Source organism: Petromyzon marinus, chromosome 36 (assembly GCF_048934315.1).
Source record: "Petromyzon marinus isolate PM22_M1 ecotype Great Lakes invasive population chromosome 36, UKy_Petmar_22M1.pri1.0, whole genome shotgun sequence".
Classification (NCBI taxonomy): domain Eukaryota; kingdom Metazoa; phylum Chordata; class Hyperoartia; order Petromyzontiformes; family Petromyzontidae; genus Petromyzon; species Petromyzon marinus.
The window spans coordinates 11,052,817-11,074,875 of record NC_133702.1 but is presented as its reverse complement, the minus strand read 5'-3'; the positions used below and the strand labels follow the sequence as shown (position 1 = coordinate 11,074,875).

The window sequence follows — 22,059 nt, the reverse complement described above, 5'->3', positions numbered from 1 at the left end:
CAGCGTAACAAAAGAGTTCAGCGGCCGTACCTGCGTCGGTGTACAAGAGCACGCAGCTAATGCAGCACATGCTGCTGCTCCTGACGATGATGATTTACATGGAATGAAAATGAAGAAAACGTTTACAGATGTTGTCGATGATAGTACAAAGTGGAATTGTAACGAATCACCTCCCCCATCCAGTTATTTAATTGTTGTGACGTCATTCAGGGTCAAGGGTCAATTCAAGAGCGGGTTCTTATTTACACTGCCGTGAATATGGAGGTTAGTTTTTTTGGCTGGAGAGGTCGAGTGACCCAACGGATTCAACGTTCACGACTCGGAATGTCAACTCCGGCACGCGTGCATCGACGTGGCCTTCGCAGAGAACGGTTACTGGTTGAGCAGCCATCGCTCAATCAATCGTATTTTTTGCTGTTATAAAAATACAAGTTTGTCGTCCATCACCTAAGGTGCATTACGCAGCAGGATTTGTTTTGACATTTTGGGTCTCATCAGCAGATTTTTTAAACAAAATGCTGCTGGGTTGTCAGACAGAGCGCGCCCTGTCCAGCACAACAAGGTATGGTGCACTATGTTATTGTACACACTTTCTCAGAGTCTACTGCATGATATTCCGCATGACTGGTAATTGCAGCTGAACGCAAAATGTTTAAAACGTAATGAAGCACCAATCCAGCACCCACGACACAGAGTAACCACGTGACACAGAGTAACCACGTGACACAGAGTAACGACGTGACACAGAGTAACCACGTGACACAGAGTAACCACGTGACACAGAGTAACGACACAGAGTAACGACGTGACACAGAGTAACCACGTGACACAGAGTAACGTGACACATAGTAACCACGTGACACAGAGTAACGACGTGACACAGAGTAACCACGTGACACAGAGTAACGACGTGACACAGAGTAACCACGTGACACAGAGTAACGACGTGACACAGAGTAACCACGTGACACAGAGTAACCACGTGACACAGAGTAACGACACACAGTAACGACGTGACACAGAGAAACCACGTGACACAGAGTAACGACGTGACACAGAGTAACCACGTGACACAGAGTAACCACGTGACACAGAGTAACGACACAGAGTAACGACGTGACACAGAGTAACGACGCGACACAGAGTAACCACGTGACACAGAGTAACGACGTGACACAGAGTAACCACGTGACACAGAGTAACGACACACAGTAACGACGTGACACAGAGTAACCACGTGACACACAGTAACGACGTGACACAGAGTAACGACGCGACACAGAGTAACGACGTGACACACAGTAACCACGTGACACAGAGTAACCACGTGACACAGAGTAACGACGTGACACACAGTAACGACGTGACACACAGTAACGACGTGACACAGAGTAACCACGTGACACAGAGTAACGACACAGAGTAACGACGTGACACAGAGTAACCACGTGACACAGAGTAACGACGTGACACAGAGTAACGACACGACACAGAGTAACGACACAGAGTAACGACACAGAGTAACCACGTGACACAGAGTAACCACGTGACACACAGAGTAACGACGTGACACAGAGTAATCACGTGACACAGAGTAACGACGTGACACAGAGTAACCACGTGACACAGAGTAACGACGTAACACAGAATAACCACGTGACACAGAGTAACCACGTGACGCAGAGTAACGACGTGAAACAGAGCAACGACGTGACACAGAGTAACCACGTGACACAGAGTAACGACGTGACACAGAGTAACGACGTGACACAGAGTAACCACGTGACACAGAGTAACCACGTGACACAGAGTAACCACGTGACACAGAGTAACGACGTGACACACAGTAACGACGTGACACAGAGTAACGACGAGACACAGAGTAACGACACAGAGTAACGACGTGACACAGAGTAACCACGTGACACAGAGTAACCACGTGACACAGAGTAACCACGTGACACAGAGTAACCACGTGACACAGAGTAACGACGTGACACACAGTAACGACGCGACACAGAGTAACGACGTGACACAGAGTAACGACGCGACACAGAGTAATCACGTGACACAGAGTAACGACGTGACACAGTAACGACGTGACACATAGTAGCAACGTGACACAGAGTAACAACGTGACACAGAGTAACGACACAGAGTAACGACATACAGTAACCACGTGACACAGAGTAACCACGTAACACAGAGTAGCCACGTGACACAGAGTAACGACGTGACACAGAGTAACGACGTGACACAGAGTAACGACGTGACACAGAGTAACCACGTGACACAGAGTAACGACGTGACACACAGTAACCACGTGACACAAAGTAACGACGTGACACAGAGTAACGACGCGACACAGAGTAACGACGTGACACAGAGTAACGACGCGACACAGAGTAACGACGTGACACAGAGTAACCACGTGACACAGAGTAACCACGTGACACAGAGTAACGACGTGACACAGAGTAACCACGTGACACAGAGTAACGACGCGACACAGAGTAACGACGTGACACAGAGTAACGACGCGACACAGAGTAACGACGTGACACAGAATAATCACGTGACACAGAGTAACGACGTGACACAGTAACGACGTGACACAGAGTAGCCACGTGACACAGAGTAACCACGTGACACAGAGTAACGACGTGACACAGAGTAACAACGTGACACAGAGTAACGACACAGAGTAGCCACGTGACACAGAGTAACGACACGACACAGAGTAACCACGTGACACAGAGTAACGACGTGACACAGAGTAACGACGTGACACAGTGTAACGACGTAACACAGAATAACCACGTGACACAGAGTAACCACGTGACACAGAGTAACGACGTGACACAGAGTAACGACGAGACACAGAGTAACCACGTGACACAGAGTAACGACGTGACACAGAGTAACCACGTGACACAGAGTAACGACGTGACACAGAGTAACGACGTGACACAGAGTAACGACGTGACACAGAGTAACGACGTGACACAGAGTAACGACGTGACAGTAACCACGTGACACAGAGTAACGACGTGACACAGAGTGTGTGTGTGTGTGTTTATCTCTATGTGTTTGTGTATATGAGCTCACGTATGTGTGTGTGCGTGTATCTGTGTGTGTATCTCTATGTGTTTGTGTATATGAGCTCACGTATGTGTGTGTGTGCGTGTATCTGTGTGTGTGTGTGCAGGGGAAGCTGGGCGTTACCAAGAAAAACATGCGAGACTGGAGCGCTTTCCGGCACAGCTTAAACAGAGTTCCTTCCTTGAGAAAAACCTGAAACAAAGAGAAGGCGTGGGACACGAGCAGCAGATCCAACCACAAAAACAGCCAGTCTCACAAACAGCCAGTCTCGCAAACAGCCAGTCTCACAAACAGCCAGTCTCACAAACAGCCAGTCTCACAAACAGCCAGTCTCACAAACAGCCAGTCTCGCAATCAGCCAGTCTCACAAACAGCCAGTCTCACAAACAGCCAGTCTCACAAACAGCCAGTCTCACAAACAGCCAGTCTCGCAAACAGCCAGTCTCACAAACAGCCAGTCTCACAAACAGCCAGTCTCACAAACAGCTAGTCTAACAAACAGCCAGTCTCACAAACAGCCAGTCTCACAAACAGCCAGTCTCACAAACAGCCAGTCTCACAAACAGCCAATCTCACGCACAGCCAGTCTCACAAACAGCCAGTCTCACAAACAGCCAGTCTCACAAACAGCCAGTCTCGCAAACAGCCAGTCTCACAAACAGCCAGTCTCACAAACAGCCAGTCTCACAAACAGCTAGTCTAACAAACAGCCAGTCTCACAAACAGCCAGTCTCACAAACAGCCAGTCTCACAAACAGCCAGTCTCACACACAGCCAGTCTCACAAACAGCCAATCTCACGCACAGCCAGTCTCACAAACAGCCAGTCTCACAAACAGCTAGTGTCACAAACAGCCAGTCTCGCATACAGCCAGTCTCACAAACAGCCAGTGTCACAAACAGCCAGTGTCACAAACAGCCAGTCTCACAAACAGCCTGTCTCACAAACAGGCAATCTCGCAAACAGCCAGTCTCACAAACAGCCGTCCTCACAAACAGCCAGTCTCGCAAAGAGCAAGTCTCAGAAACAGCCAGCAATCAATCACACAAACAGCCAGTCAGACAGACGGCCAGTCTCACAAACAACCAGTCTCACAAACAACCAGTCTCACAAACAGCTAGTCTAATAAACAGCCAGTCTCACAAACAAGCAGTCTCACAAACAGCCAGTCTCACAAACAGCCAATCTCGCAAACAGCCAGTCTCACACACAGCCAGTCTCACAAACAGCCAGTCTCACAAACAGCCAGTCTCACAAACAGCCAATCTCGCAAACAGGCAGTCTCACAAACAAGCAGTCTCACAAACAGCCAGTCACACAGACGGCCAGTCTCACAGGCAGTCTCGCAAACAGCCAGTCTCGCAAATGTAGTGGGTACAGAGGGAGAATGAGGCTTCTTGGAGGCAACACGTTTATTATAACAACATTTGCTAACACAAGAAGTAACTGCCCCTTTCACCAGGTAACTGGGGAGGTAGTCCCTCCGGACTAACTAGCCCTAACGCGACTGGGGAGGGGAAGTCGTCAAGCCAGACTCCGACTCGAGTCCTGGTCTTGACCCCGGGGCTTCTTCTTCAGGAGGACGTCTTCGGGTCTTCAGACCAGCAACAACCACCAGACCCGTTCAGGGGTCCGGCTTATATCCCCAGTCCCGGAGCTTCCCCCGCCCCTAGGCACGCCTCGCTTCTCGACCTTTCCAGAGGCCCCTGGAACCGGTCCCGGGGTCTCCTAGCCCCCTTCTTTGGGGGCCCCACCCCCAGTGCCTCTGGCAACTAGCCCTCCGAGTTCATCCAGAGTGCCATGGCCCCCTGTCACCCCTGCGCCGCTCCCGGCCCCCTCGCCCCCTAGCCTCCAAGGACTGACACTGAACACGGAGTGCACGTTGTTGCACAACTGCCGTGCTGTAGGTGGTGTGAGCAGCATGCCCCGTGCTCCACACACGGGCTGGCCTAACGTGGAATGCAGTGGCATCCCCTGATGCCACTACATCGCCCCCCCACCCCCCTCGAAATATGCAACTCATAACCGCTATAAGACTACAATGCGCGCCTCAACATGAACCACAAAAAAACCCCGCAGTAAATACCCCAGCCCACCTGTACAAATGTGCGCTATATACAAATATACACGCAATAACATGGGGTAAGGGAACAGAACAAACGCGCGAAGCACATGACCCCACACCCCATAAACCAACGTCACCAACACCGTGGACCATCACATGAAAACAATAAAGGCAAGGCAAAAATGGCCCGATGAGTGAGGTACTGAATGAACAGTGTGGGGGGTGCGTGTGACTAGGGGGGGGGGGGTCATGAGAAATAAATCGTTTTGGACTGAGTCCTCGTGTGGAGGCAGGCCCACTCGTCCCGGAGGAGCCAGGGGGGACTGGCACGTACGGCGCAGCAGCCGGTTTTGCGGGGGGCACGGCAGAGGAACTCCCGGCGGTCGGAGCCGGGGAAGTAAAAGACGGCGGCGCCTGCAGGGGTGTTAGTTGCGTGGCATCTGAGGGTGAAGGTACAGACTTCAGCTGAGAGTCCACCCCAGCAGGCACACACCCAGGCGCGTCGGACACATCACACACTTGGCCCTGGCATTGTGGAGATGAGACGGGATTCCGCGATGCAATGAAGGGCTTGAGGCGCGACGGGTGGACAAACCAGCACCGGCGTCCCTAGTGAATTTGCACGCATTGCAGCCAGACAACGCGGACAATCACCACACGCCCCCGCCAAGGCCGGAACAATTTCGGCGACGTCCCCACAGGAACCTGAGGGCAGTGGAGCCACACCTCGTCGCCGGAATACCACACGTGGCGAGAGGTACGCCAGGCCTGATGACGTTCATTAGCCAATTGGCGCGAATTAGAATTTAGCCTAGAAGCCTCCCGTGCCTCGGACAGCTTCTGTATGTTAAAGCGAACTGGATCAGAAATTTTGGATGCAGGTTTTTGCAATACGTAGCTGAACGTCGATAGGGGGGTCGTGATCCCTGCCATACATCAGAAAGAATGGAGAATAACTGGTGGACGCACGAGGGGCCATATGGTACGCCGCCAACACGCCCGGAATGTGCAAGTCCCAGTCTAGCTGAGAGTCACTGACCTGGTGGCTGAGCATAGTAGTGAGCGTTCTGTGCAGACGCTCAACCATCCCATCCGTTTGGGGGTGGTATGATGACGTTCGAATTTTCTGTGTGCCCAGCAAATCGCACACCTCTCGCAGTAATTTTCAGGAAAAGTTTCTCCCTTGGTCCATCAGCAGACAATCGGGGGCCCCCTTGTCCATGACGTACCCATTTAGGAAGACATCCGTGATGGCTGCAGCTGACTGATTTGGGGAAAGGCCAGGCCCATGGGCCACCGTAAAGAATACTCAACCCCCACCAGCAAGAATTTATTACCCCGCGGGGTGGCGGGAAAGGGCCCCAGGATATCTAAGACGATGAGCTCATTGATGCGGGAGACTCGAATCGATTGTAAGGGCGGACAACAGGGCTTGGCCGGTCGGTTCCGCTGTGCACATCCCTGGCCATGCCTGCCCAGAAAAAGTCCCGCTGGACTGTGGCCAGTGTTTTTAACACGCCAAAGTGCATAAGCCACTCGTGCACGGCCCACACAACTATCCCTCGCAGGGGTGTGGGCACGACAATGGCGTAGCGGCGTGCACCCTCGTCCCGGCACATCAACAAGCCATCCCGCAGGACTACCAGGGCCAAGCCCCTATGGCCTTCTCCCTCACCCGAATGCACGGCGCGGCGGCACAACCCGACCAAGGACGCGTCCTCTATTTGGAGACAACCCCACTCGGCCAGGGCCAGATTTAGAATCGCTCATAACCTCCGGGGGGGCCACCTCAGCTGACACTGCCAGGGGCAGGGCCGAATCATTTGGAGGCAGCAGCGCCCATAGCCCGAAAGGCAAGCGCACTCTGCGCGTATCAACGGCACGGAAAAATCAGGGTAGCAAAGGGGAGGCGCATTAAAAGGCCTCTCAGAGTGCCAGAAATGAGGCTTTCTCCTCCTCTCCCCAATGGAATTTCTGGCCTTTGGCCATCAGCGATGGCAGCGAACCCAGCCACAAAGCGGCGGTAGTAGGATGCGAAACCAATGAAGCTTCACACCTCACCCACCGATGTAGGGGTAGGCCATGTCCGGAGGCACCTAGTTTTCTCGGGGTCCATAGCAACGCCGGACTTGCTGACGATATGGCCGAGATAACGCACGGATTTCTGCTGCAGGTGGCATTTCTGCGGCTTGAATTTAAGATTAGCGGCCCGCATTTTCATAAAAACGGCATGCAACCGATCGAGATGTTCGTCGAAGGTGCGGCTAAAGATGATGACATCATCTAGGTAAATTAGCCAGGAATCCCATTGAAGTCCCGCCAAGACTAGCTTAATGAGTCGTTGGAATGTCACCGGCGCCGAGTGGAGACCCATCGGGAGCCGATTAAACTCTAAAAGACCCTGCGGTGTGCGGAAAGCCGTCTTGGGTCTAGACTCATCGTCCAATGGCAATTGCCAAAACCCAGACAGAAGGTCTAGTGTAGAAAGTACTGGGCACCCGCCAGTGCGTCTAGAGACTCGTCCATTCGCGGGAGAGGGTACGCATCGGCGACATAAATTTTGTTGAGCTTTTGAAAGTCAACACAGAAGCGCAAGCTTCCATGTTTTTTAACAAGAACAATAGGTGCTCCCCACGGGCTAGTGGATGGTGAAATTATGTCGGCGGCTAACATCTCATCCACGGCCAGCTGAACATGTTCTTTTTCTGCAGTACGGGTTTTGGCGGATGGGAGCGGCGTCTCCCGTGTCAAAATCACAACTTAGCAAGGTGGTACGGGCCAATGTCGAATTTACCAGCGCTAAAAACATCAGCAAAATCCCGTAATAGAGATTTTAATTTGTGACTTTGGGACTCGGACAAATCGGCTGCTTCCGAGCACAGGTAATCAATCCAGCAAACGTCCAGTCCAGAACGCGGCGTCGGGCGCGACCCGGCCTCAACGCTACCCACGACACACGCATCACGAAGCGTGGGCGACGCATGAGCAAGTTCCGTGCCCTGCAAGAGGATCGATGTCGTCAACCCGGCATTCAGAACCTGAATAAACGGTTCCCTGTCAGCGGACACTAGGGTCTGCGCACCCACAAGTTGCAAACCCCTTACAGCCATGTTAGAGGGCCCCAACAGAATCCCTCTGGCTGTTGATGCAGGATCAAGCGGCTTACGTAATTGAAGGGGAATTAACATTTGCGCGCCCGGGGGAACCCGAACCGTCTGGGATGCGATCGCCTGCACTGTGGCGTTTGCCGTACACAAGCATGAGAGATGGCAGAAACGCCAACCGACAGCCTGATGGCAACTCGATACACCCCTGATCGATAAGAATTTTAATCGGCATTTTCCCCAAGAAATTGGTCCCCAATAAGCATGGAATGGCGAGGGACGACGAGACTAGGATCGGCCCCGCCAATTTGACATCTCCAATACATTTGAGCGTTGATTTGGCCGATAATGCCTAACGATCCCCCGTTGGCTGCAAAGCATGGCAACTCGAAGGGGCGCAGAGAACGACATTTGATGAGCAGTATATTATAAATAAGTTCCGAAATAATGGTCGCTGACGCACCAGAGTTGACGAGCATGCGGAACTCAACCCCCTCAATGGATCCTAGAACGACCGACAACCCCGCGCTTATGGCGACCACACTATGGGCCAACTCCAACCACTGACCCGGTCGGAGTGGCCAGCCCCCCCGAGCACACTCTCTCCCCCCCACGATCTGACGCCCGACCCGATCCCGAACCGACGCGGTGTGATGGGTGAGGTGGAACCAGGTGTTGCGACTTGCTTCGGGTTGCCGCGACAAAGAGGTTGGTTGGACAGACGATGGCCGGGTCCCAAGGAGCATCGTCGAGGAGCCCGGCATCCAAATGCGACGTGGCACTGGAGGCCACAGTTGTAGCATATGACGAGACTCCGCTCCGGGCGAGGCGACGTCTTTCTCCGGGGGCGATCGCCCTCCCGGCGCGGCGGATCGTTACTCCACCACCCCCGGACTTGAGTGGACGCGAAGGCCTGCGCGTGCTACGGCTCCTCCGGCGTACTGCGCTCTTCCCCGGGCGCAGCGCACACTGCCAGGCCTGACTCACGCTGCAGGGACAAATGAGCCTGGATGCTCCTGGCCACCTGCAGGGAGCAGAGCTCGCTGTCGTTGTTGGCGTGGATGGCGACTTGGAGCGCCCGTGCCAACGCCAGCAGTTTGTCCGTGATGAGGGCATCCATGCCCTCCACCCCCATTCGGGGGTAGGCCGCCCTGGCAAGCGCCAGCAGCGCACTCCGGAAGGCCAATGGCGACTCGGAGGTCCCGCGTCTCCATTCGGAGAAGCGACGCCGGGTGTCGGATGGCAGCCCGTAGATTGCAGCCATCCGCTGCATCGCCTGGTGCAGTGTGGAGCGCTCGGCTGGCGGGATGGTCACAAGGGCAGCCAGGGTGTCGTCGTCCAGAGCTGCAGGGAGCGCCCGCAGCGACTCCGTCTCCGACCACCCCGCCAATTCGCAGTTAGTGAGGAAGCGACACTGGAAGGTGGCCCAATCTCCCCCAGCTGTGCAGAATTCCTTCAGCATGGGCAGGCGCTGCCGGAGAGAAGGGACGCACGTCGCCGGCGGCCGCTCTCCGTCACTCTTGGCGGGAACCCCGCCGGCTCCTCGACGGCAAGATGGCGGCCTCCTGCCCTGGTCACGCAGGTGGTGACGTGGCGGTTTCTGGTTGGTGGGAACTGTTGGCGGAGATTTTCGGCGGGAATCTCAATAATCTTTGCGGGAACTCCAGAAGCGGCGGCAGGAGCCACAGCACCCTGAGGCTCCGTCTAGTCCTCCACCGCAGCAGCCTCCCAACCGTGGATCTCGTCCAGGATGGCCGCGGCCGCATGGAGAAGCTGGGCAAGGCGGGAGTGCGCGCACGGAGAGCCCTCCCCAACGGCGGCGGCCCGTCAGCCAGCCGGCCGGCATGCCACTCCACCGGCGGCGCGTCTCCCCTCTCCTCCGGGACTGCCAACCTCGGGGCTGTTGCATCGTCTCCTTCTTCCTCCGGAGAGCGGGTACATGTTCTTTGCCTCGTCTCCATGAGCGCTACTGTCATATATAAAAGCATTAAATAATCAGCCACTTCTGATACCAAATGTAGTGGGTACAGAGGGTGAGTGAGGCTTCTTGGAGGCAACAGATTATTATAACAACATTCGCTAACACAAGGGGTAGTCGCCCCTTTCACCAGGTAACTGGGGAGGGAGTCCTTCTGGACTAACTACAAACTAGCCATTAACGTGACTGGGGAGGGGAAGCCATCAAGTCGGACTCCGACTCGAGTCCTGGTCTTGACAACGGGGCTTCTTCTTCAGGAGGACGTCTTCGGGTCTTCAGACCAGCAACAACCGCCGGATCCGTTCAGGAGTCCGGCTTATATTCCAAGTCCCGGAGCTTCCCCTTTCCAGAGGCCCCGGGAACCAGTCCAGTGGTCGCCCAGCCCCCAGTATCTCCGGACACTAGCCCTCCAGGTTCATCCGGAGTGCCATGGCCCCCTGTCACCCCTGTGCCGCTTCCAGCGCTCTCGCCCCCTAGCCTCCAAGGGCTGACACTGCACACGGAGTGCACGTTTTTGCACAACTGCCGTGCTGTAGGTGGTGTGATCAGCATGTCCCGTGCTCCACACACGGGCCGGCCTAACGTGGAATGCAGTGACATTTCCTGATACCACTACGCAATCAGTCTCGGAAACAGCCAGCCTTGCAAACAGCCAGAGGCACAAAAAGCCAGTCTCACATAACAGGCAATCTCGCAAACAGTCAGTGTCGCAAACAGACAATCTCGCAAACAGCCAGTGGCGCAAACAGCCAGTCTCACAAACAGCCAGTCTCACACACAGTCAGTCACACAAACAGCGAGTATCGCAAACAGCCAGTAACACAAGCAGCCAGTCTCGCAAAGAGCAAGTCTCAGAAACAGCCAGCAATCAATCACACAAACAGCTAGTCAGACAGACGGCCAGTCTCATAGCCAGTGTCACAAACAGGCAGCCTCACAAACAGCCAGTCACACAAACAGTGTCGAACGCCCGCTGGCAGGAGGTCACGGGGCAGACCCAGATGCCACAGGTCGACTGATTGAGACGACTGGTTGATGCACCACCTGTGCCCCCAACTTTTCCAACTTGCTTTGCTTTAGCCACCCGGCGCTCTGCTCGTTGTTGTGAGCGTGGCTCCTCCGCCCTCCGTTGTTGTTGGAAGGCAACTGCCTCCAACTGCCCAGTAGCGTCCTTCACGAGCCTCCTCCACAGACGCCGATCTTGACCCCAGTCATCGGCAAGTCCACTCAGCTCCACATCATCCTGTACCACATAACTCCATCTCTTCTCTAGACCATGCCGCGCCCGTTTAGCCCCCTTGATCCGGCCGAGCAAAAGCTGTTTATGCATGTGGTGGCTGGGCATGCGGGCTACATGGCCCAGCCAATGCAGCCTTGCCTGCCGGAGGAACTCACCATTAGGACCTTGTCCAGATCTTTCAAAGATTTGTGAGCTCCTCACACAATCTAGCTTGGTCAAACCCAGGATGGATCGTAGGCAGGCCAACCTAAATGTTTCTGACCAGCGAAGATGTTCCATTAGGGGGGTCCACGTTTCACAAACATAGAGAAGGGAGGGAATGACTGTGGCCGAGATGACCTGAAGCGTCGTGCGGAGCGACAGACCCGGTAGCTTCCACAGAGCGTTATGCAACCGATGAAAAAATAATGCCGCTCGACTGATTCGAAGTGAGACCTCTTTTGTTAAACCGAAGCCGGTCATGAGCACACTGCCCAGGTATGGAAAACGCTCCAGTCTCTCCACAACTGCCCTATCACCAATTGGGAATTGTGGGGGTGGAGTGTCCGATGGTACAAAATATGATGAACTACGTGGTCAAGAGAGATGTTAAATAATGTAGGAGCAAGAGGACATCCCTGTCGCACCCCAAGGTGTACAGGGAATGGCTCTGACTTCCGGCCACGTAGTTTTACCCGGGCCCACTCACCATCATGAAGGTCCTTAATGATTGTGAGCAGAGGGTCAAGGACTCCGAAAGCACGAAAAACAACCCAGAGCCCAGGCCTACTGATGGTATTAAAGGCCGTAACCAGGTCAATAAAGCAGGGATGTAGGTCTTGTTGGAATTCCCTAGACCTCTGCTGTAGCAGACGGACAGAAAATATGGCATCTGTGCAGGACCGCCCTTTCCTGAAACCGCATTAGGGCTCCGGAATTCTCTCCTCAGTATACCTAGCAAGGCGATGTTGAATAATCCTTGCCAGGACCTTTCCCAGCACACTGAGGAGTGAGATGCCCCTGTAGTTGTTACAGTCTGTGCGGTCCCCCTTCTTAAAGACGGGGACCACCAGGGCATCCTTCCAAACCTGCGGAACCTGTCCAGTGGTCCAGACTGTTGTTATGATGTCATGTAGGGCAGTCTCTGCATAAACGCCACCCTCACTCAATAGCATGTCGCCTGGGAGATAATCTCTGCCCAGTGCCTTGCCTGGTCTTAGACTATGGATCGCCTTCAGTACTTCCTCAACAGATGGCTCCTCAGCCAGCCACTCACAGGGGGTGACTTCTCCTTCCAATATTTGAGGCACCGCAGCCTCGGCAGGGTCATCCCGACTTTGTACCATGTTGTTTTCTTGGCTGAGGGATTTCCCTTCCCCCAGGACCTCACAAGTGCTCAGCAAATCTGCAAACCTGTTCCTGGGGGTCGGAGATTGGATCACCGTTCTTTCTCCTAATGATCGTAATAGGTGTGGCGCTGCAGGTTACTTTTTTGATGGAATTAAAGAGCGATTTGTGATTGCGGGCCATTGAGGCAGACTCCATCTCCTCAGCAGAGCCTAACGGCTTTCCGAACCTCCGAGCGAAGGCTGTAGTAAGCCTCCTCATTCTCCGACGTGGGATGCTGTAGCCGATAAGAGTGGGCCTGTCGCTTTTTCTCAGCCAGCTTGAACACCTCCTCTGTGAGCCAGGGTCTCTGGGGAGGTCTGGACCGTGTACCCAAAGCAGCCATTGCAGCTGCATGAGCCACAGTCCTAATCCTCGCCCATTTCCCCTCGACATCCGGAGGAGTGGGGGACGATGCCAACCCCAGCCGCAAGCGATCATAAAATTCTCGCTTGCAAGTTTCATCAGCTAGCTGAGACCATGCCACTAAAGGTTTGAATGGGGTGCTGTTGTGTACACCCACCACCGAAGTAGAAGAATGGCAGGTACATCTTACAGATGACAAGTCGATGATCAGTGGGCAGATCAGCTACACGGTAGGTCCTGGTGTCAAGGACATGGGCCCGCATCTGCTGTTCCGTCACTATGTAGTCCAGCAGATGTTCTTGTTTGGACCCGGCATGCATCCATGATGTGGTGTGGATGCGCCGATGCCGGAACAGCGTTTTGGTAATTACAAGCCCATGGGCTGCACAAAAAACTAGCAGCCTCCTGCCGTTGTTATTGAGCTGATCTGGCCCATGCCTTCCAATCACTCCAGACCAGGTGCCAGAATCATGACCAACTCAGGCATTGAATTCACCCAACAAGATGACTATCCCGAGGGGCCACTTTAGCTAGCACCTGTGACAGGAGCTCATAGAAGGCATCTGACTCATCGGCCTTGCCTGCATCCCTCCACGGATATTTGTCTTCAGTGGGGGCATAAGTAACCATGACCACCACTCCTCGCCTCTGGTTGATGGGAAGGCGAGCCCAAAGTAGCCTGGGGTTTACAGCTTCCCACACCTCACCGCCATGCTCCCACGCCCCCTTCATTATTTTATTCAGTAGAAGAGCCACACCCTGTTGTTTGGCAGTCTCCTGCCCTGAGTAGAGGACTGTCCAACCTTCATGGTGGCAGGAGCCAGAGCCGGTCCACCGGACCTCCTGAATACCACAGAAATCCAGGCGGTACCGGTCCAGCTCCCAATAGAGGAGTGGCAGCCTCTCCTCCGCAGTGAGCGTTCGAACATTCCACGTGGCCACACGTAGTGGTTTTTTGTTGTTTCTGGAGGAGCCCCGAGGGTAGAGATTCAATCTCCTGGCTCCACAAAATGCGGTTTGGCCAGGAGACGTCAAAGACGCCTGTCCCCCCGGGACCTCCGGCACAAGCTTATTTATTCAATTTTGTCGTCGTGGTTTAGTGGTAATTAATTGAAGGTGGAGGGGTTACCGGCCCCTCGCACCCATCCAGAGCCACCATTTGGCCGCTGTGGTGGTTACAAATGCCATGAGGGAAAAGGCTAATCAAAATTGGCCCTCCCCCCTCAGCACTGCCCACGACAGCGTTGCCCATCCGGCACCACGAGGAGGTAGGGGGTTGTTTTTTCTCACACACAGCCAGTCTCACACACAGCCAGGCACACAAACAGCCAGGCACACAAACAGCCAGTCTGACACACAGCTAGACACTCAATCAACCAATCACACAAACAGCCAGTCTCACAAACACGCAGTCTCACAAACAGCCAGTCTCGCACACAGCCAGGCACACAAACAGCCAGTCACACAAACAGCCAGTTTCGCAAACAGCCAGTCTTACAAACAGGCAGGCACGCAATCACCCACCCCCAAACAGCTACTCTCGGTGACTTCAGCAGCCGCGTGGCGCGCTACTCACGCGTCCTGGCCGCACCACCTCGGGGCTGCCCTGCAGACTCTGCTGAATTTGGAGCAACTTCTGGAAGTTATCCTGCCACCAAGTCACAAAAGCAGCAGCAGCAGCATCATCGACATCGATCACCAACCCCCCTCGTTCTTACGGATGCTCATTGGACTCGCGGCCAACGTCATAACAATTCGCTTGAGCCGCGTCTCTCTGGACATCCGTGGGGGGGGGGGGGGGGGAGGGGGAAGGAGCTTCGGAGCTCATCGGATTCCTCCGGTCGATGATTCTCGGGGTCGGTGACCCGGGGAAAAATTTCTGCAACACATCCATGGCCACGTGCCACCTACCTCACATTTGGACCATACCAAGGGAGGCAGCCTGGGTGTGAAGGGGGGAGTGGGGGGGGTCTGTGGATGCAACCATGTGATTGATAAATACACATTATACAGGTCCTTTTTTCGCCAGTAGCAAAGTATGGAAAGTAAGAATAGAATAGTTTTGTGCCCGTTCTGGCAATGTAACAGGAGTTGTGTTGAGATGTTCTGGCAATGTAACACCTTACCGAAAGAACCCAGAAGATGAATCCCTGCAGTCACGAAAGCTTTAAATCGAAATGTAACAGGAGTTGTGGCGAGCATGTAAACAAACACGCTCTGATAATATTCTTGCATTGTCTCAGGTCTAATATCGGTGAGACTAGGCCATAAAGAAGGCCGTCTCTGGTGAAGGTCAATCCGTTTCTAAGAGAATACCATACATTATTATTATCGCAGCATGTTTGCATGTTCACCGCATGTAGGTGTGGTGAATGCAGACGTGATGTCTTGCAGAAGGTATCTGTGTTGTATTGACAGAAATGATAAAAACCTATTTTTATTTTTCAAACATTTCAGAATCAGAATCTTGCATTTAGACTGCAGGAAGAATCCGATGAGCAATGAAGCACTTTGTTTTGTTTTACAGATGTCCAATACGGGGCACGGGGCAAGAACGTTACAGCAACAAACGATACAAAGCACGTGTTCCGGCACGTTCATTTGAAGTGCAGCATTAACGGGACGCTGTGTAACAATTGTACAGTATTCGTGACTTTTCTTTTCCCAGGAACAATTTAGTTTGCCGGTGTTATGCACGCGTGCCTCCCACGATCCGTTTGTGAGATCCAGAGCATCGCACACGGATGGACACTTTCGGATAATAAACATAATACACAGGAAGGTAGTCACATTTCAAACTCTGGATACCATGTTGCATGTACGAAACGTACATGGGCGCGTGTGGGGAGCGGTAGTGTAGTGGTTAGCGCGCTGCGCTACGAACCCGGCGACCCGAGTTCGATTCCCGCTATTTTAAAATCGTCCTGGACCTCCCCTAGGTCGACTCGGCCTCAAAATGGGTGCCTGGAGCGTGGCGCTGGCCAACCCCACACCCGCTTGTGCACCGTTCAGGCAGTCATTGGTACGATTCGCTAACAGCACTTGGCCCAACAGTCTGTTCAGGCTATACGGGTGATCTTTGTCTTTGTGCGCGTGTGTGGTGGCTCATGCCGTGCCGCCTCACCCCTTGGCGCATGCAGTCGTTGGTGTGAGATGCCACTTCACTTATGATGGCGATGGCAGCTGCAAAGAGAACCCTGACAGTCCATTAGCGACTCACTGCGCGAGAGTTGATCAGACACTGAATTCACAAACCATCTCACCCAGCACCACCCTGCACCACCACCCCCTAAACCATCTCACCCTGCACCACCACCCCCCACTCCCTCACCCTACACCACCATCCCCACTCCCACACCCTGCACCACCACCCCCCACTCCCACACCCTGCACCACCACCCCCCACTCCCACATCCTGCACCATCATCATCCACTCCCACACCCTGCACCACCATCCCTCATTCCTTCACCCTGCACCACCATCCCCCACTCCCACACCCTGCACCACCTTCCCCACTCCCACACCCTGCACCATCATCCCCCACTCCCACAGCCTGCACCACCACCCCCCACTCCCACACCCTACACCACCATCCCCCACACCCTGCACCACCATCACCCACTCCCACACCCAGCACCACCACCCCCCACTCCCACACCCTGCACCACCATCCCCACTCCCACACCCTGCACCACCATCCCTCACTCCCTCACCGTGTAAAAAAGGTTTCAGTTATAGCTAATTAAGGAATACAAATCACGTGCAAGATTAGGCATAAATGTTCCAAGTAGGGGTAGGTCAGAACGTTACAACAACTGATACAAAAACACGACAATAGTGCAAATTATAGGCAAGGTTAAACAAATCACTAAAAAAATCGATACAAATTAAACTAAACTACTTTTTAATCTCGGGCCCACTGAGTCATTACTTTCTTTTTCAGAAGCGATTTGGTCACAAATGATAGCTCAACGACGTGTCTTCACGTGGAAATCCACAGCAGCGAAATCATCTCAATAATCTCGATGCGGTGTTTCAGAATGTGGAGGGGAAAACCGGAGGACCCGGAGAAAACAAATCCGCGTGACCACAGGGAGAGAGAGAGACACCGCAAACTGCAAATACACAGCAGGCGTCAGGGTCAGAATCGAACCTACGACTCACTGCATAGCAGACCTTCATGCGGGGAGCTGAGTGACACTGAGTGCAAAGTGGTTAGATCAGGAGATGTTCAGATGTAGGCTCACCACCACACTCGTGCAAACAACCTCATCACCCACCGCCCACTCACCCAACACTCTGCACACGTGAGCATGGTGAGTGGGGTGAGCCTGATGCGTGCTCTGTGCTCGCTCACCCTGTGTGTCCGCGTAGTCTGGAGATTCCGGGGACAGATGCCTCAAGTAATCTGGCACATACACGCACACAGAGACAAAGATCCCCCCGTATAGCCTTCATAGACCGTTGGGGCAAGTGCTGTTATGACCACCTACAAAGGCTGGAACGGCACACGAGGTGGTGGGTGGCCAACACCACGCCCGGCCGCCTTTGTCTCCCCAGTGCTGATGTTTACACATCACACCAAGTACTTATTTGAGGCTGAGTCGACCTAGGGGAGGCCCAGAGTGGGTGAGTGAGTTAGTGTGTGGGTGAGTGAGTGAGTGTGTGAGCGGGTGGGTGGGTGAGTCAGTGAGTGGGTTGGTGAGTGGGTTAGTGAGTGAGTGTGTGAGTGAGTGAGTGTGTTGTTGTTGTTGTTGTCGTCACTTGCAATGTGGTGGTTGAACACGGGCGTAGCACGTGAAGAGTGGCGAGTGGAAGTGGGTTTCGTCGGAGAGGAGGAGGAGGAGGTGTGTGCTTGTATGTGTGAAGGTGAGTTGCAAGTGAGTGGTGGTGAGTATTTTCGTAAGAGCATTCTCACCGGTCAGGAGCCACTTGTACTGCGGGATCCTCTGCACGGGCTTGAGCAAGAAGTGTTTGAGCGGAAGATTTCCGCAGCACGTTCTCCTCTGCAGACACGGGCCCAGGGTGGTGAGGGGGGGGGGGGTCACATTTAAGGCACCACGGTGGCTAGGAGATGTTAACTACCTCGCCTGGTATACAGGAGATCATGGGTTCGATACCGACCCTGACACCTGCTGCTGTATACAGTGAGGGAAAAAAGTATTTGATTTCCTGCTGATTTTGTACGTTTGCCCACTGACAAAGAAATGATGTCTATAATTTTAATGGTAGGTTTATTTGAACAGTGAGAGACAGAATAACAACAAATAAAATCCAGAAAAACGCATGTCAAAAATGTTATGAATTGATTTGCATTTTAATGAGGGAAATAAGTATTTGATCACCTCTCAATCAGAAAGATTTCTGGCTCCCAGGTGTCTTTTATACAGGTTCCAAGCTGATATTAGGAGCACACTCTTAAAGGGAGTGCTCCTAATCTCAGCTCGTTCCCTGTATAAAAGACACCTGTCCACAGAAGCAATCAATCAATCAGATTCCAAACTCTCCACCATAGCCAAGACCAAAGAGCTCTCCAAGGATGTCAGGGACAAGATTGTAGACCTACACAAGGCTGGAATGGGCTACAAGACCATTGCCAAGCAGCTTGGTGAGAAGGTGACAACAGTTGGTGCGATTATTCGCAAATGGAATAAACACAAAAGAACTGTCAATCTCCCTCAGCCTGGGGCTCCATGCAAGATCTCACCTCGTGGAGTTGCAATGATCATGAGAACGGTGAGGAACCAGCCCAGAACTACACGGGGGGATCTTGTGAATTATCTCAAGGCAGCTGGGACCATAGTCACCAAGAAAACAATTGGTAACACACTACGCCATGAAGGACTGAAATCCTGCAGCGCCCGCAAGGTCCCCCTGCTCAAGAAAGCACATATACATGCCCGTCTGAAGTTTGCCAATGAACATCTGAATGATTCAGAGGACAACTGGGTGAAAGTGTTGAGACCAAAATGGAGCTCTTTGGCATCAACTCAACTCTCCGTGTTTGGAGGAGGAGGAATGCTGCCTATGACCCCAAGAACACATTCCCCACCGTCAAACATGGAGGTGGAAACATTATGCTTTGGGGGTGTTTTTCTGCTAAGGGGACAGGACAACTTCACCGCATCAAAGGGACGATGGACGGGGCCATGTACCATCAAATCTTGGGTGAGAACCTCCTTCCCTCAGCCAGGGCATTGAAAATGGGTCGTGGATGGGTATTCCAGCATGACAATGACCCAAAACACACGGCCAAGGCAACAAAGGAGTGGCTCAAGAAGAAGTACATTAAGGTCCTGGAGTGGCCTAGCCAGTCTCCAGACCTTAATCCCATAGAAAATCTGTGGAGGGAGCTGAAGGTTCGAGTTGCCAAACGTCAGCCTCGAAACCATAATGACTTGGAGAAGATCTGCAAAGAGGAGTGGGACAAAATCCCTCCTGAGATGTGTGCAAACCTGGTGGCCAACTACAAGAAACGTCTGACCTCTGTGATTGCCAACAAGGGTTTTGCCACCAAGTACTAAGTCATGTTTTGCAGAGGGGTCAAATACTTATTTCCCTCATTAAAATGCCAATCAATTTATAACATTTTTGACATGCGTTTTTTCTGGATTTTGTTGTTGTTATTCTGTCTCTCACTGTTCAAATAAACCTACCATTAAAATTATAGACTGATCATTTCTTTGTCAGTGGGCAAACGTACAAAATCAGCAGGGGATCAAATACTTTTTTCCCCTCACTGTATTTGGAGTTTGCGAGTCTCTCTCTCTCCCCGTGGTGGCGTGGATTTGTCTCCGGGTCCTCCCGTTTTCCCTCCACGTTTAGAATCAACATCGCGCAATTAGAGTCTTTGGCTGCTATGAATGATCAAGTGATGATATGCCACTAAGTTGATAGCCAGGTCGCTTCTGTAAAATAGCTCGGTAGCTCAGCGGGCCTTACTTGGTAAAAAAAAATAGTTTTAGTAGTTTATTTTAATAGTTTGATGGCGGCAAACGAGCGGGCGTAGCCGGAGGGTGGTGAGGGCGGACAGCGCGGTGAGAGTGGTGAGGGGAGTGAGTGCGGTGAAGGCGGTGAGAGTGGTGAGTGCGGTGAGGGCGGTGAGGGTGTGGTGAGTGCTTTGAGAGTGGTGAGGGTGTGGTGAGTGCGGTGAGAGTGGTGAGGGGAGTGAGTGTAGTGAGGGCGGTGAGGGGAGTGAGTGTAGTGAGAGTGGTGAGGGGAGTGAGTGTAGTGAGGGCGGTGAGGGTGTGGTGAGGGCGGTGAGGGGAGTGAGTGTAGTAAGAGTGGTGAGGGGAGTGAGTGTAGTGAGGGCGGTGAGGGTGTGGTGAGGGCGGTAAGGGCGGCGAGGGGAGTGAGTGCGGTGAGAGGAGTGAGGGTGTGGTGAGTGCGGTGAGAGTGGTGAGGGGAGTGAGTGTAGTGAGGGCGGTGAAGGGAGTGAGTGTAGTGAGTGCGGTGAGGGGAGTGAGTGTAGTGAGAGTGGTGAGGGGAGTGAGTGTAGTGAGGGCGGTGAGTGTAGTGAGTGCGGTGAGGGGAGTGAGTGTAGTGAGAGTGGTGAGGGGAGTGAGTGTAGTGAGTGCGGTGAGGGGAGTGAGTGTAGTGAGAGTGGTGAGGGGAGTGAGTGTAGTGAGGGCGGTGAGGGTGTGGTGAGGGCGGTGAGGGCGGCGAGGGGAGTGAGTGCGGTGAGAGGAGTGAGGGCGGTGAGGGGAGTGGTGAGGGCGGTGAGGGCGGTGAGGGGAGTGAGGGTGTGGTGAGGGCGGTGAGGGGAGTGAGTGTAGTGAGAGTGGTGAGTGCGGTGAGGGGAGTGAGTATAGTGAGGGCGGTGAGGGTGGTGAGGGGAGTGAGGGTGGTGAGGGCGGTGAGGGGAGTGAGTGTAGTGAGTGCGGTGAGGGGAGTGAGTGTAGTGAGAGTGGTGAGGGGAGTGAGTGTAGTGAGGGCGGTGAGTGTAGTGAGTGCGGTGAGGGGAGTGAGGGTGGTGAGGGCGGTGAGGGGAGTGAGTGTAGTGAGAGTGGTGAGGGGAGTGAGTGTAGTGAGGGCGGTGAGGGTGTGGTGAGGGCGGTGAGGGCGGCGAGGGGAGTGAGTGCGGTGAGAGGAGTGAGGGCGGTGAGGGGAGTGAGGGTGTGGTGAGGGCGGTGAGGGGAGTGAGGGTGTGGTGAGGGCGGTGAGGGGAGTGAGTGTAGTGAGAGTGGTGAGTGCGGTGAGGGGAGTGAGGGTGGTGAGGGCGGTGAGGGTGTGGTGAGGGTGGTGAGGGGAGTGAGTGCGGTGAGGGCGGTGTGAGGGTGGTGAGGGGAGTGAGTGCGGTGAGGGCGGTGTGAGGGTGTGGTGAGGGCGGTGAGTGCGGTGAGGGGAGTGAGTGCGGTGAGGGTGTGGTGAGGGCGTGGTGAGGGTGTGGTGAGGGCGGTGAGGGTGTGGTGAGGGTGTGGTGAGGACGCACTCACCTCGAACTCTCGCACGAGCGCTGCGAAGGCCGGGACGGCACGGCAGCTCTCGTCCAGCACGGCGATGTTGTTGTCGAATTCGCGCACGTAGGCCGAGTAGAGCTTCAGGTAAGGGCCCTTGCGCACGAACACGTCCGCTATGCGGGGACTCTCCTCCCTGCATGGGGGCGAGGTCAGAGACGGGGGGGGGGCGAGGTCAGAGACGGGGGGGGGGCGAGGTCAGAGGCGGGGGGGGCGAGGTCAGAGGCGGGGGGAGGCGAGGTCAGAGACGGGGGGGGCGAGGTCAGAGACGGGAGGGGGGGTGACGCTCATTGTCTCCACGCCCGTTGCTTTGTCATTGTGTCTGTGTCTGTCGAGGGCAGCGATTCTTCATCTTCACTGCAGCCTTGCACCCCTTTGGTCC

The 22,059-nt window shown here is 53.9% G+C and overlaps 1 protein-coding gene across 4 annotated transcripts in view; it reads right to left on the bottom strand.

Moving 5' to 3' along the window:
• LOC116949280 (FYVE, RhoGEF and PH domain-containing protein 5-like) overlaps positions 1-22,059 on the bottom strand; it is a 66,323-nt gene that overhangs the window by 25,412 nt on the left and 18,852 nt on the right. For all 4 annotated transcript variants that reach the window (XM_032966406.2, XM_032966402.2, XM_032966403.2 and 1 more), the window contains 6 exons: positions 21,657-21,813; positions 18,140-18,227; positions 17,579-17,629; positions 16,345-16,403; positions 14,797-14,868; positions 3,226-3,294 (listed from right to left, as the gene is read on the bottom strand). In XM_032966406.2, the coding sequence (XP_032822297.2) occupies positions 3,226-3,294; positions 14,797-14,868; positions 16,345-16,403; positions 17,579-17,629; positions 18,140-18,227; positions 21,657-21,813 (496 nt within the window). The remainder of the gene's footprint in view (positions 1-3,225; positions 3,295-14,796; positions 14,869-16,344; positions 16,404-17,578; positions 17,630-18,139; positions 18,228-21,656; positions 21,814-22,059) is intronic.